The sequence below is a fragment of the Pecten maximus genome, chromosome 10, assembly GCF_902652985.1.
Source record: "Pecten maximus chromosome 10, xPecMax1.1, whole genome shotgun sequence".
In the NCBI taxonomy this organism is placed as follows: domain Eukaryota; kingdom Metazoa; phylum Mollusca; class Bivalvia; order Pectinida; family Pectinidae; genus Pecten; species Pecten maximus.
The window spans coordinates 20,491,673-20,507,347 of record NC_047024.1 but is presented as its reverse complement, the minus strand read 5'-3'; the positions used below and the strand labels follow the sequence as shown (position 1 = coordinate 20,507,347).

The following is a 15,675-nucleotide window of genomic DNA, read 5'->3' as shown; positions in this document are numbered from 1 at the left end:
GAGGCTGGTTTGACCCCTAGGGCCAGAGGGGCGGGGCCCCAAAAGGGGAACTTTGGTGAATTTTTGCTATAAATCCTACTTCTCTCTAACCCTTGGGTGGATTAATACGAAATATGGTGTGAAACATCCTTTGGGAAGGGTGGTCATATTTTATATAAACGAGGCTAGTGTGACCCCTGGGGCCTGAGGGGCAGGGCCCCAAAAGGGGAACTTTGGTGAATATTTGCTGTTAAATCCTAATCCTCCCTAACCTTTTGGTGGTTTACAACCTAATTCGATGTGAAACATAAGGTGACGGCAATCATATTTTTTAATGAGACAGGTCTGACCCCTGGGGGAAAAAAATGGGGCAAAAGGAGCGCTTAGGTTAAACATTTCTTAAATTCCTTCTCCTTAATGCCTTAATTGATTACAACCATATTTAGTATGAAACATCATTGGGGAAAGGCAATCCTAATTGATATAAATGAGTCTTGTCTGACCCATTGGGACAGAGGGGCATGCCCCAAAAATGGGAACTTGGCTAAAATTTTGCTTTATGATGCTGCTCTTCCTGGACAAGCTAAATAGATAAAAACCAAATTTGATCTAAAACATAAGTGGCTGCGATAAATAATTTATGGTAATAATGCTGGACTGAGGGGTGTGTCCCTGCTGTAAGTGTAAGTGTTTGTCAGATGACCGTAAAGGCCCATGGGCCTCTTGTTGTTCCATAACACCATGACCAATGTTTCTATAAATAGATATGATGATGCTCTATGAACGATTCATTAGAAGCAATGAAGAACCATCAGTCTGGACACTTTGGCTGGTGTACTTAGTACATTTTATTACTGACATGTCGTTTTTTTTTTTTTATTTTGTTTGATTGTGTTATGTGTTATAGGAAGTATAAAATCGGAAGCTTTTCCTGATCATTGGAGTTGAGGGTAATGTATTCGTATGTTTAAATAATGAAATATTCTCTCGCTTCATGCAAATGTGCTGTGACAATGAGCAATGAAAAGCTAATTGTCACATCGATACCAAAGATACAACCTGTTTGTGATCTTAGATACTGCAAGTATACATATTTTAACGGTGTTAAATCATGATTACGGTAATTGCAGTTTATTTATGTTTTTTCTACTGCAAGTATTTTTGGTGCCTTAATTTAACGTTGTGGAAAGTTTATACCAATGACTTCTAATCGTGCAAAGGCAGGCCACATAGGATCACGTTTTTGGTATAATATGTATTTCACTGTCTTTCAACTTAACATGTATATAAACACTTTGGAAAAAAAGACGACATTTGCAGTCTGAAAGACGCAGGCAGTTTGGACGAAACAATGCAGACTCCAATTTTAACATTTAATGTTTTATGCATACATTGAATATTATATCTACTTTGAACATATCGCTATTTCAACATTTTGTGCCGATTCTTTTGCGTTAGTGTTCGGCTTGTTGAATCATGGGAAATATAAGATATTATTTTTCTTTTTATTCATAACTATACAGAAATGTCAATTTCAATAAGTAACATGTAGCTATGACCTGACTAGTCTAAAATATATTTCATATTTACTTAAACATTAGAATAATGATAAAGCAACTTCGCAATGTCTCATAATCTTATTTGTTTTAAGTCGATATGTAGAAATCCAAATCCTCTTAACGCCATAGCTACAGATGGACTCCGATTCATTTATTTGAATAGTCAGTAAGTGATAATTCGAGGCGGTACTATAGAAAGAATTTAAATAATTTAAAATGTTGAATGGATCATCTTGCTAATGTTTTCGGAACTTCTTGTACATGGTATTTCCGGTCTTTCAGAGAATGATTGATAGATCTACAGTTTCATCCTTTTAAATTGTTAGCGAAATCTGTTTCCAACTTTAATTGAATTAGCTTATTTCAGGAGCCATATCCATGGGAACTTCATAAACAGTCAACTGAATCAACACAAATGCTGTAGTAAAATATTTGATTTGATCAAGTGCTATTTTTTTCAAAACAGATGGATGATTTTTCAAGCAAGCCTTTTTATTTAGAAATCATCTTTGATATGGTAGATTGAAACCACAGTTTTTACATTTAAAAACACCCCTGACATATGGACAAAGTATTGCATAAAATTCAATCAAGCCCATAGCGCCATTTGAATATGAATTTGTAACAGGCACCTTATATAGATGCCTAATGATGAATCTTAAACTGCATCAAACAGCTGTCTCATCGTTAATGACTCGTCAGTGATGTTAGGGACAACATACAGCTGTCTTGTCTTTCTAGGACTCGTCAGTGATGTCAGGGACAACATACAGCTGTCTTGTCTTTCTAGGACTCGTCAGTGATGTCAGGGACAACATACAGCTGTCTTGACTTTCTAGGAACTCGTCATTGAATGTAGGAGACATTATACAGCTGTCCTCGTCCTTCTGGGACCTTGTCATTGATGCTTGGGGGCCAAAATTTGAAACGGAATTTTCACAAAAAGCTCCTATGGTAAAAGTATTTGAGTCGTTGGAAACTTATAGCACAAAACCTGTCGACGTTTTGGCTCAATAGCTGTCGTAATTTGAATTGTCTCCCTTCACTAGCCAAGAGACAGGTCAGTTGATATGTGTTCAAACTCTAAATTATGAAAATGTTTTGATGTAAATAAAAACACGTTATATTTTCATCAGTATCGTTTTTATTCCTGAATATTTTAACAATGAAACCTTGTGTGAAATACAAATGGTACAAAAGTAGATCTTTCAACACACATTTATTTATTTAATGCTATGAATTTAGATATGTGTCACCACGTTAATACATACTTTTCGATAATCGTTCAACACACCGATTCGTAAAAACCCGTATATGAATTTTAGCTAAAATTAATTGAGCATAAATTTACGTCATTTAGCAATAATATACCATACAGATGATTGGCTTCTTGTGTATGGATTGTTCAAAAGGCACACATGCAAAAGCACCATTCAGTTTGTAAGAGTATCATATACTGTATAGGGTGAGTAATGAGTAAAACCGGGTTCGTCATCTAGGAGTCTTCAGTGACGCTTGGGCCAAAAGCATCAAGAATAGTTAGTGAAATCAAATTTTAGAGCATGAAGAGATGTACCAGCTCCATATAGTTCTAGCGATTATCGATTTTGGGTATTGTATAAATTTCGAAGAGGCATCAAATATGTGTGTATATTCTTAATCAGTACAATTTTTCATGAAAATATAGACGTGACATTCAAAAATATATTAGTCACATATCAATGCATTAAAAATATAACTTTATAACAAACGATTAATTGTTTGATTTTCATAAAATGGAAAATTTGGTGATAATATATAACATATATATTCTTGGTTATAAATATTGACGAGTCAGAAGAAAGTTAACCCCTGCCATACATTTGCATACAATGCATAAACACCTTTAATTTCTAAAATGAAATACCCAGGTATTTCTTATTAACAAAACACTTATACTATCATATCAAAACAGCAGTTATGTTCTTTTTGTATTTTAGATGTTATTATGATGTTCTTCTTTATTTTAATTTGTTTTGATACGACTAGGGATTGACACTTCGCAGTAAAATCATGCTTGAAACAAACACCAGTAACGCAATAAATCTTCATGTCAAGCATTTTCCATTTGGAAATATTCTAAGCACTCGAATTCAAGTGCGACACTTATTGCTGTTTGTCCTGCTAGGTTCTCTAAAGTTTTGTTACTTCCAGCGTTCATCAGTTCTTCCACGATCCTCTTGTGCTCTTTGCTTGCCCTGGCGCCGGAGCCAAGGACTTTCTTGTTAGCGTGTATGATATTCATCATATCAAGGTTCATTGTAAGTTCACTTGAGTATAAAGCTGGTAACGGGATGTTCCGTCTCAGATATAGGATTCCATTTGAAGCAGCAAGATGCAAAGGTGTATTTCTATATCGATCGACCAAATCGACGGACGAATCCTTAGCAAGCATATGACGCAATGTCTCCAAGTCTCCGCTCGCAGTCACATAATGAATTGGAAAAATACCAAAGTTGTCAGAAAGCGCGACAAGGCTTCCTTGCGATAGTAGAAGTCGTGCTGATATGAAGTTGCCACTTTGACAAGCTTCATGAATGGGCAGATTACCTTTCTTGTTTTTCGTGTTGATGTCACATCCATATTGAATGAAGTGGCTTATCATGTTTTCTCTTCCGTACCGCGCAGCTATGTGCAATACATTATCTCCCTCAAATCCGAGAACTTTCGGATCTGCTCCGGCTGACAGCAATGCTTGAACAGACGCGTCCTTACCGTACTGTATTGCTACTAAAAGCGGAGTGTTTCCTAAGAATGGAAAGTTTATGTCCACGCCCTCCCGCCGAAACTGCAGAATTTTATCCAAGTGTCCGTTTTTGACAGCTAGCTGTAGTTCCAGTAATTTGGTGGGATTTGTTTGATAGTAATTCAAGCCAAAAGCTAAGTAGTGCTTTAACGATGAACAAAGTGGAAGTGTGTGAACGTTTTGAATGATTTTGTTACCAAGGCAGCGTCTGATTTTACGCCTGGAAATCCTCTGAAGTGAATCGGGAGATCGGTCGAGGCAAAACTTTCTAATGATTTCAAGATCACCGTGAAGACCATTCCCCTCAACATGGACATCCAATAATTTTTGTAGCCTACTCTTGTTTACTCTGAAGTGGTCGAAATCACTCAAAAGCAGTTGAAGAAGTAATCGACGTTCAGTTGACGTGGCTTTTGGGCACATGTTTGACGTTGATAATCCTTTCAGGAGCATTGCCATTGGTCCGCTATCGCTTTCGATTTCAGGAAATGCAGCATGTAGGTCGCATCCATACAATATTAAACTAGATGCAAATTTGAGGTATTGTCGCCCAGGAGACATTGCTAGATGTATTGCTGTCAAACCATCATTATTTCTCAGTGTCATGTTACAACCGTTCTCGGCTAAGATGCAGGCCGAGAGTAGCTGGTCTCTAAAAACACATAAATGCAAAGCGGAACATCCTGATCTGTCTTGTAAGTTTGTGTCGCAATTGTGTTTTAAGAGAAGATTGAGCAATTCTGTCTTATCGCATGGATGGTTAGTGCACATCGACGACGGGATACATTCCATAAGAGGGGACCGGAAGTCGAGTGTCTGTTTATTGACGTCACATCCGCTCTCAAGTAAAACTTTTGCCACATTAAAAGACCCAATGGAACATGCCCGAAGTAAGGGCGATTCACCACGTTTGTCACTACGGTTTACATCGGCTCCTGCCCTTATTAAAGTACTCGCAACTTCAGAACAGTCGTACCAAACCGTTGCTCCTAATGGAGTCACCCCATCTAGGTCAGCTTGATCCGCCTCAACGTCAAAGGACAAAAGGTGGTTTACAATAGCAACATTGCCAAACTTCGCGGCACAGAATAAGGGAGTTCTGTCAAAATGATTCTTTGAATTTGGATCAAATTGCGAACACGACAAAAGTAGTTCAACTATCTTGACATTGACGTTTTGTTGATCTAAAGCGAGGCTGAAAGCAGTATCACGACAATAGATCTGATTCACGTCGACGCCACTGAAGACTAATTGGCGGGCAGCTTTGAAGTCACCATCCCGAATGTGTGTGTGGAGTGTCTTTACTTCCATTGCAACCAGAGCCCTGCCGAAACAAATTATCTAGATTTAAAAATACATTTAAAAACGTATCTAATCTATGAAAGGAATAAAACATGAGCTAATGAGAAAGGAAAAAAAATCAATTATAGCAATCAAAATGTTAGTTATTTCTTCCTGTGTGACATGTCTTCAAATTAAAACAATCCATAAAACTAGGATATGTACATCCCCTGTTATTGATTAGCAGTAACTAGTCTAATTAAGAAGGAACAATATTGAATGACTTTTTCTATTGCCAGGCGGAGAGATGTTGACCTTTTATTATCACGAACAGCCAATTAGTTAGTTCCTGATAGAAGAATAATGGATAAACCCTCACTTTACCTTCACATAACTTAAACGACTTCCACTTGAAAGTGAATCAATAATACCAAGCATTCTTTTACAGGAGCAAATAACAGGGTTGTCCTTTTTCTTAGTTCTTTTCTCGACATATATGCAGTTTTTCGTATATATACATGTACATCATAAATTTATTACGTATAACAAATTAAAGGGGACATTTTACAATATTTCTGTGGCTATAATATGTAACTTTGCTTCGTGTTCTGTGTATGTGATTTAATATATATATATATAAGCATTGATACAGGGGCGGATAGCCTTGAAAGTTTGACGACTTACCCCTACTATCAAGATTACTTCATTAATCAAAATAATCATCGGTATTATATGTAAACTGATACACATGCGTAGCATAATCCTTATTACGTAACAAATAACTATTTAATCAATAGCACAATACTGAATAAATAAGACACCTACATATACCATAGCACTGTGTAAATGATAAGCCTACATCGCCGTTTATTGCCATACATTATGTAGATATCTTCATCAAGAGTAACATTATTAGTATCTTGTATCGGCTATATCATACATTATTCAGTGTTGGTTTCGTTGTCTGGCCAGCTGTTGCATCTACTATTCGTGCACTATGGGCGTGACCTGCAGTTGTCAATCACAAAGACTTTCTATGGTCTTATTTGCGTTTGAATTGAATGAAGAATATGTATAGGTTGCAAGGTATTCGCAATGTGGTGCATTTGCAAAAAACATTATATGGAGTTTACGCTGCAGAATGTTTAGAATTGTGTTATTTCATTATTCATGAATAAACGTCTGAACGAAATAATAATAACATATTTAAACGTACAATGGTAGTGGAATGGTAGATATAAGAAAAAACGCAAAATTATCATAAGTCATTCCAATAGCAAGTTCACTATATGCCATAAGGAATTTCAGTTACAATAGAACTATTGGTCTATATTAGGTAGTAACAAGGAACTAAATCAGATATTCAATTGACTGAAATATGGAGCTAATGAACCTCCTCATTCACACCTGTGTTTAATCCCTTAGCACATCTTGCTGACGAGTCCAAGAATGGACAAAACAGATGTGATGCATTTGAATGCATTTTGGTTATACTGGTACCGTATCTAACTCTCAATTTATACTGATATGTTCTGGTGAATTGTGTGTAATTTGTACAAATCATTAGGATTTGTCCCTAGCTACTTATGTACCATTCAGACCCAATGAATAAATAAAAGTAATGAAAGCATGTTTTTGCAAATGAAAACGCAGCAAATCAGGATATAATCATAGCTATAAACAAAAACAAAAACGAAAGTAGGTCATGACTATAACAAGGATAAACAAAACATCCAACAAACATATTTGAATATCAATGCATAAAAGACACCACGATTATATACGTACGTAATGTAAGAAAGTACAGCATAATGACGATAAGCATTAACGTATACAGGAGTAAATAAACATCCTACCTTATATAGAAAACAGTGTTGACAAAATTAGTTTAACTTATTTATAACTTCGAGTCACAAAGAAAGGAAGTCACCAATATCCGTAGTTGTTTAAACCCACCGGTTTCAGGTTACATACACTAGCTGTGTATATGCAATGCACAGGATTTTTCAGACGATGGACTTGCACCAAGCAAAGTGTTATACATTCAGGACAGCTTTAAAGTATGTATAACTAAATGAAAATAAAGATCGTTTTGACATAAATTGTCTTCACAGACCAAACAAGAAAACTCCCTGCGGCAGTCGTGTCCTCACAATCACCATTTGACCGGTTCTTCACATCACGCGTAACCTGCGTTGCCCAGCCACCCGTGTCTCCTCGGAAGTATACAATACAGGCCTACTTTCATAAGGCACATATAGCACGCCTAGCCTTAACATTATATACGTATACACCGTGTATATATATACATATATAGTTAAGTTGACGTCATACTGCCTCATCTAGGACCATTTTCACTGTTAAAATTTGCGTCATTCCTTAAGCGAGACTGGTTACATACTGGCGATACATATCTCTGACTATGAACAGTTTTAAACTACAACACACATGTGAAGTGCAGAATGTGGTTTCTCGTTTACAAACTCTAGTAAGTCAAATCGTCCATTTTTTAAGATCGTCAAATTGTGACAGTAAAAAATGACACTATTTATAGACATGCTACTAACATTAGTAATTAAAGGTGTATTTAGAATATTATTTCATCTATGTTTGGAAACATGTATATAACACAAATAATTCGCTATAGACAATTGGTATCTAAGGAACTATGCAATTGTCAATGTACACTTAGGCTTCCGTTTCAATACAATATATACATAAACATGACATAACTTACCTGTAACAGCATATTACCTTAATGCGAAACAAACTTCAACCCACGAGCAAATATACTAAAACAGTCCTAGACGATCTGATATAAATATTGTCACTCAAACAAGTGTCTTTTTTAAGCAGCATGTGCATATTAATGTGTAACATATGTGAGTTACTTGTTATAACGATCACATATGTATTATCTGCTCACATGACCGTAGCTTCCAATACCACAACACAATGCACTATTGAGTACAACTGAGCACATACGGTGACCTGAATTATATATGTGTACTTGATACTGGGTAGATGTAGGCGGTATGATCATGGTTGATCAACCAAGTGATCTTCTTTTATGATGCTTACCGTTTCATCTCATATCGACTTTTCCATCTTGTATACCTAGGTAGAATAACAGGCATTTAATTAGGCTGCCAGCCGTGACGAAAAACATATTTTCAAATTAACAATTTATCGATTGAAATAAAATGAGATGTTTTCATATCAGAGTATATTCATTTAAATATATATGAGGATGTAAATTTAAACTTCATGTTAACATGCACAGTTGAGAGGACATATGAAGTATTTCAAGTGCTTGCTAGCAATGGTGCACATCTGTATACACAAAAAAAGCGCTTTTAACCTCTCCTTTCCTTTCCGGTCTTGTAAAGGTTAAAAAGTGGAATAAGCGTCTAGTATGTAGGTTTTCAGCAGACATGAACTATTTCCATACTAGTAGTCTAACCAAGATTTATTACACATATACATTATCCGTTTAATAAGGTTTCACCTGCCGTGTAAGCCTCGAATCAAATCAACTAATGTCATGTCCTCAAGATGAACACCGGGTTAGTGACAATAACATCACTAGACGTACTAATTACTCTCCAAGATAGAGAATGTTTCCCAAAGAGATAATTGTGTTTGAAATCGGTAAGAATCTATAGGAAGCCATTGTAGTGAGAAGTTTGTCCGTCGTCAATCGATAGTTATCACGGCAATGCTGACAAAAGAAACAAGCCCGTGATTAGAGAAGCAATGTAAGTAAGACTGAGGTAAAAGAGTCTAATGTCTAATGTATTTCAATTCTTGAGAGTACATGTAATCAATAGTCAGCAAGTATATAGTGCAATCAAGATATCAAAAAGCGAACTACGCATTTTAATTAAAACTTAAACATTTTTATACTTATTTTGCATTATGAAATAAATGACATTGATTCACAGACATTAATTACATATATAACACAACTATTTCATGATTAAATTGTTCATGAAATGACATAAAACAGACTCTCTGCAATCCGAAACTCTCTACAAACCGGCCAAATTATATAACCCCAGAAAGGTCTAGTTTAGACAGAGTTCACCATACAAGGATCCGGTAAAGTTGATTTTGTTATCGCAACTGATAAAACAAGAATAACTTACCTGGTATCTCATTTCCTAGAAAGAAGATAATCATGTTTGTCATGTTTAAATGTAGTTAGTACGGTGACAAGATAACGAATATGTGTCATATTTTAATGTATTTAGTACTGTGACGTATTGGGACATATCCAGATTTTGATATTTCTTTCGATCTATTCTGAATTTCCACCGTCATCTCAAATGTATCAAATTTAAGGCTCTTAACATCAATGAGGTGACTTAGAAGGACGAATCCTTTGCTCTTTACCGTACCTAACGCTCAATTTGTATTGAAATGTGTTAAAATCGTGTGTATCTTTCGAACAATTATATAGTTTTGCCTGATATGTATGGCACAACACATTGCGTGGAAGTATGATATGTTGATTCCATTTGATTGACAGCCATGGCTGTGGTAGTTTATCAGTGACGCTCGTATCATGTACAATGTATCATCATATATCAGTTTTGACATTAGAGATAGTCGGATAACATTCGGAGAATAGGTCTGATTTTATCACATAAAAATATTTGAAAGGATTTCTATTATCTATATGTACGTCATATCAACGCGTCCTTCTGATTAAAATTTTTTAAATATATCGAATGCACTTTCACTTTCATACTCAGAAAACCCTAACTACTAAAACATCACAATACTCTTTAAAGAAGTATGTTTGAAAATGAGAAACTCGAGTTTAACGTCAAAGTAAAATATCTACAAAATATATCTCTCATCGTAAACGGCAATATTTGTAATAGTTAATAGTTACCGATATATAATCAATATTCTTGAGATTGCAGTGTTTAATATGATAGTCATATTACGCCCCCTTTTATCGCCAACCCCACAAGTTTTCCCTGTTCCCGCATATAGCCATCCGCCTAACAGTACATATTTTCTTACATTTCATTTCCCTCCAAGATTTATCCTACTGTAACAGAGCGGGTTACACTACAATAATTGTTTCATTTTCCATGAGAAGTTTCAATTTTTGATATTTAGCAATTCCTCGATACACAGAAATAATTCAAGCAGTTGTAAGGTTTAAACTTACCCCTATTGCCAAGATACTGACTGCCTGCAAGTAGGGGGTAAGATTGTGCCTGCTGCCCCGGTGATCATAAAAGGCGACTACTAAACTTGGGATTTTACCTTTTCTCTTTCTAAACAATCTTTGTTCCTCCTTGTTGTCATTGACACCGCCTTTTTTTGCCTTTCGTTGAGCGTTCGCCCCTTTGAGAAAGTCTTTTTTTTTGTATCCTGGTCGAGACAAACCAGAGTCTGTATAAATGGTAGTTGCTACTACTGCTTAACGCTCAGCGTTTTGGGATTCTTGGTTAGCCCGTTGGCAGTATAATGTGACGGATGGGGTGTCCTGCTGGATGTCTTCGGCAGTATGCTTCAGTGAAGTAACACTATAATGTTGGCATAAGATTCGCGCTATCACAAACACCAATACACCGCAGCCTCCCAAATCATACATACACTATATCAATATATCACGAACACAGGGGAGACCGTCCTTCAATGAACTTTTTTTTGATAGGATGTTAAATAAAACCAAACCAATAAACTCGTTAATGCTTGTGAATAGGAAGCAACACCATCCGATTTACGTATGGGTAGGGTCAGTTTGGAACAAACTCAATTGTGTATGCAGATCATTTGATTTAAACGCTGTGATCGTAGCCTTGGGTCAGTACACGGGACATGACTTTAGCTTTGAACAATCTATTTATCGATCTAATATTAAACACTGTGACAATATAGAACAATTATTACTACAGTCATATGTATGTGGGAATTATTTATCGATCTGAGTGAGTACTTTTCCGAAATTGCCCCAGATAATGATCACATAATAATGTATTAATAACATGCACAGGGAAAATCTCTTCCTGTCAATCGCAAGTCGATTTCATATTTACCTGAAATGCTCCTGAAATTGACGTAGAAATTTCACCGGAACTTATATGAAGATTTTACCTCAAATTGACATGAATTTTTTTCTTCAGATAAAACTGACCCTATTTTCAAGTCAATTTCAGGTCAAGATTTTTCAGTTTAAATTCACCTCAAGACATTTTGCCAGTGTACAATATACCTACCTAAATTGGTCCGCGGATCTGTACCTATGTAAAAGTCCAATACAAAAGAGGCAGGTTCATATTCTGAATTCCGTAATACAGAAGCATTATTATCTAACTACTGAATGGTCATTCTAATCTCTAGAGGTAGGCTTCCTTGTGTTGCTTTTCATTATAGATATCAAGACTTTCATCATTTTAAACGAAAACACTTGATAGATTTAACTCATTTAGAAAGTTTATACAATTCAGCATGGTCATATAATGTCCACTAAGTGTTGTAGTTACTTGTAAAAGAACATCACTAAAACACAGGATCCTTCTTGAAATGCTGTCACGGGAAGATAACTAGATCGCCACTTACCAGCTTGACCATAGTCTGTATGGGGATGTGTACCTAGCACATGCTGAAGGGGTAAACATAGACTTATCCAATACTGTAGTGTTCGCTAATGATTGAAATTCACGAAAACAATTGGTATACAATAAATGATAAAGAGAATATCTGTACGATGGTAAACTTTGACAGACTTGTGATATATTGCTAGTGTTAACGGAAACAAACAAACACAAACACACACCCTCCCTCCCTCACACACAAAAAGAAAGAAATTGGATCAATATCTCAGATGTTGTAATCAAGTTTGAGATCTTAGGGAGAAGTCAACCGAGAAACACTCCACATTTAGTCGCTTCTGAGATCTTAGATAGAAGTCAACCGAGAAACACAACGCATTTAGGTTCCACCGCCACCATGTCTTGAGATGCAGCGAACATGTTTCCCCCGTTCATGCCCCAGATGAAGGAAACACTTTATCCCCTGTTGACGAATTTAAATTTCATAAAAATATTGTTATCGCTGTGTAAAAACGGATACTGTCCATTTGGATACTAATATCTGGTTATGAAATTCGAATCAGCCAACAAGGGACTGACGAGTCGAATTTGTGTCATTAAATCAATAATTAATGACACTCCCGATGTAGTTTACGAATGTCACCAGAAAGATGAATATGCGTGTAATATTGGTAATACACAACAAACAAGAGGCCCAATGGGCCTGTATCGCTCACCTGGCTCTACAGCAAATTTGCAGTTGATTGAGGTCATTTCTACAGATACTATGCTGATAACAACTTTATTCAAATATCAGAGTAAGCTAGGTTTATTCCTGTCAATATATTTTTTAGTCCTTCATTCCAGCATACTATTGGCCTAAGATCGGGTCTTGGCTCTTGGCTCTAAGCATGCTACAGACAGGCCCAATATCAAGTCCCTGGGCCTCTTGGTTATTGAGAAGAAGTCTTTTAAAGATTTTAACCTATTTGACCCATGTGACCTTGAATGAAGGTCAAGGTCATCTATTTGAACAAACTTGGTAGCCCTTCACCCTAGCATGCTACAGGCCCAATATCAAGTCCCTGTGCCTTTAGGTTATTGAGAAGTCATTTGAAGATTATAGTCTATTTGACCCGTGTGACCTTGAATGAAGCTCAAGGTCATTTATTTTAACAAACTTGGTAGCCCGCCACCCCAGCATGCCACAGGCCAAATATCAAGTCCCTGGACCTCTTGGTTATTGAGAAGAAGTCGTTTGAAGATTATAACCTATTTGACCCATGTGACCTTGAATGAAGGTTAAGGTCATTTATTTTAACAAACTTGGTAGCCCTTCATCCTAGCATGCTACAGGCCAAATATCAAGTCCCTGGACCTCTTGGTTATTGAGAAGAAGTCATTTGAAGATTAGAGCCTATTTGACCCATGTGACCTTGAATGATAGTCAAGGTCATTTATTTTAACAAACTTGGTAGCCCTTCACCCCAGCATGTGACAGGCCCAAAATCAAGTCCCTGGGCCTCTTGGTTATTGAGAAGAAGTCATTTGAAGATTATAACCTATTTGACCCGTGTGACCTTGAATGAAGGTCAAGGTCATTTATTTTAACAAACTTGGTAGCCCTTCACCCCAGCATGCTACAGGCCAAATATCAAGTCCCTGGACCTCTTGGTTATTGAGGAGAAGTCATTTGAAGATTATAACCTATTTGACCCATGTGACCTTGAATGAAGGTTAAGGTCATTTATTTAAACAAACTTGGTAGCCCTTCACCCCAGCATGCTACAGGCCCAATATCAAGTCCCTGGGCCTTTTGGTTATTGAGAAGAAGTCGTTTGAAGATTATAACGTATTTGACCCCTGTGACCTTGAATGAAGGTCAAAGTCATTTATTTTAACAAACTTGGTAGCCCTTCACTCCCAGCATGCTACAGGCCCAATATGAAGTTCCTGGGCCTCTTGGTTATTGAGAAGAAGTTGTTTAAATGAAAAAGTTGACACCGGACGGACGGCCGGACGGACGGACGACGGACGCCGCACCATGGCATAAGCTCACTTGCCCTTCGGGCAGGTGAGCTAAAAATCACTCAATGCAGTTCGAGTTTAAACCGGGCCGTTTTCGTTATTGCGGTTCAAACGGTTGGACCAGTGTTGTTCGTTTATGAAATACAGACAGACCTGGTGATTTTATATTGTTTTCAGACGAGCCTTGACATAGACTTCCAATGCCTGTATTAATATTTGCAGGTCCGTCAAGATATATGTTTGAAATATATTATATCTAATAACTGACGAACCGGTTTGTCCGCATAAACGAACAGGCCCAAATTCTTGTGTAGTTACTAGTCACGTGATTTTTCATACGCTCAGTTTGACAAATAAAGTATGCGTGTTTTAAATGGTATGCCTTTGAATGAAAATGACTTCAGTGGTTTGTCTGTGTAAAATAAAGTGAATGTTTGTTTCTGTTTACAAACATGGACAATGGTTTACTGTACCCAAATGTAACCCCAACACACAAGTCATAAGATCCCTGTTCGAGGTCAAAACAGTGTCGCTTTTTTTTCTTAAAAGCAATCAACACTACCAAGTCATAAGTTATTTAAATACATAGCTTTCCTCATAAAATCCTAAAATACACACTTACACTTACGTCATAAGTGTGTTGGTATTTTTTTCGGGTGGGGGGGGGGTTATTGGATAATGAAAAATTAAAGATAAGTACGTCTGAACCGGGTAAACATACATGGGTACATGAACTTGTAGGTTATATATACACACGTAAAGAAATGTTTCTCGCTGGGTATATAATCCTAGTTAAACGTAAAACATATACCTGTCAATTCAGCTTGCATACTTTCTGGATATTGGAGATTATTACAGTAATTACATCAAACAATTAGTGCGGAAGGAACGTGGGGTAACCACTTTCTTGGTACTTACATAATCACTACAGTCGAGGTACCAGGAATATTGCTCAGACATGATTTATAATTAGAAGTCTAACCCCGAGCATTCTGACACACCTACACGAAAGTACAGCAAATTCCATATACCTTTTGATAACTGTAAGTTCGGTAACAATGACGACAAAGCAGACCTTTCTGACATTTATTAGATTACTTATCACAGAATGTTTTCACGTCCTAGGCAGGTGCTTCTATAAATTGGCATATCTTTTTAAACCACTCTCGAAACAAAAATTATTTCGTGCCATTTTAAATAACCTAATTACCACAATTACAAAATTGAGTAAATTACGGGACTAATTCATTGGCCCTGTCTGTTTTTTGATAATTTTCATTCAGCTCAATTTTACAAGGATTCCCACACTTCAGCCCCCAACAATATTCAGCCCTACCTAAACAAATGTTGTCTGTATGATGAAGCTCAACATAGCTAGCCCATTAAAACGACTCTCTCCTTTTCACCGTTATTGTATTGAACACCATTAGCGATTTTAGTTTTCTTCATTTTTCGAATTTTCTATATTTCGTTTCTAAAGGACATTTGA

The 15,675-nt window shown here is 36.6% G+C and overlaps 1 protein-coding gene across 4 annotated transcripts; it reads right to left on the bottom strand.

Annotated features, from left to right (window-relative positions):
- Window positions 1-1,482: 1,482 nt before the first annotated feature.
- Window positions 1,483-8,541, bottom strand: LOC117336010 (serine/threonine-protein phosphatase 6 regulatory ankyrin repeat subunit C-like). 4 transcript variants are annotated; one of them, XM_033896333.1, is made up of 2 exons: window positions 8,342-8,541; window positions 1,483-5,647 (listed from the first exon to the last, which is right to left on the bottom strand). In XM_033896333.1, the coding sequence occupies exon 2, from the start codon at window positions 5,632-5,634 to the stop codon at window positions 3,631-3,633; it is 2,004 nt and encodes a 667-aa protein (XP_033752224.1). In that variant the 5' UTR covers window positions 5,635-5,647; window positions 8,342-8,541; the 3' UTR covers window positions 1,483-3,630. The 4 variants fall into 4 exon arrangements, with proteins under 4 accessions (XP_033752224.1, XP_033752222.1, XP_033752223.1 ...); XM_033896331.1 differs by lacking the exon at window positions 8,342-8,541 and adding an exon at window positions 7,721-8,047; XM_033896332.1 differs by lacking the exon at window positions 8,342-8,541 and adding an exon at window positions 7,461-7,709.
- Between the last annotated feature and the right edge of the window lie 7,134 nt (window positions 8,542-15,675).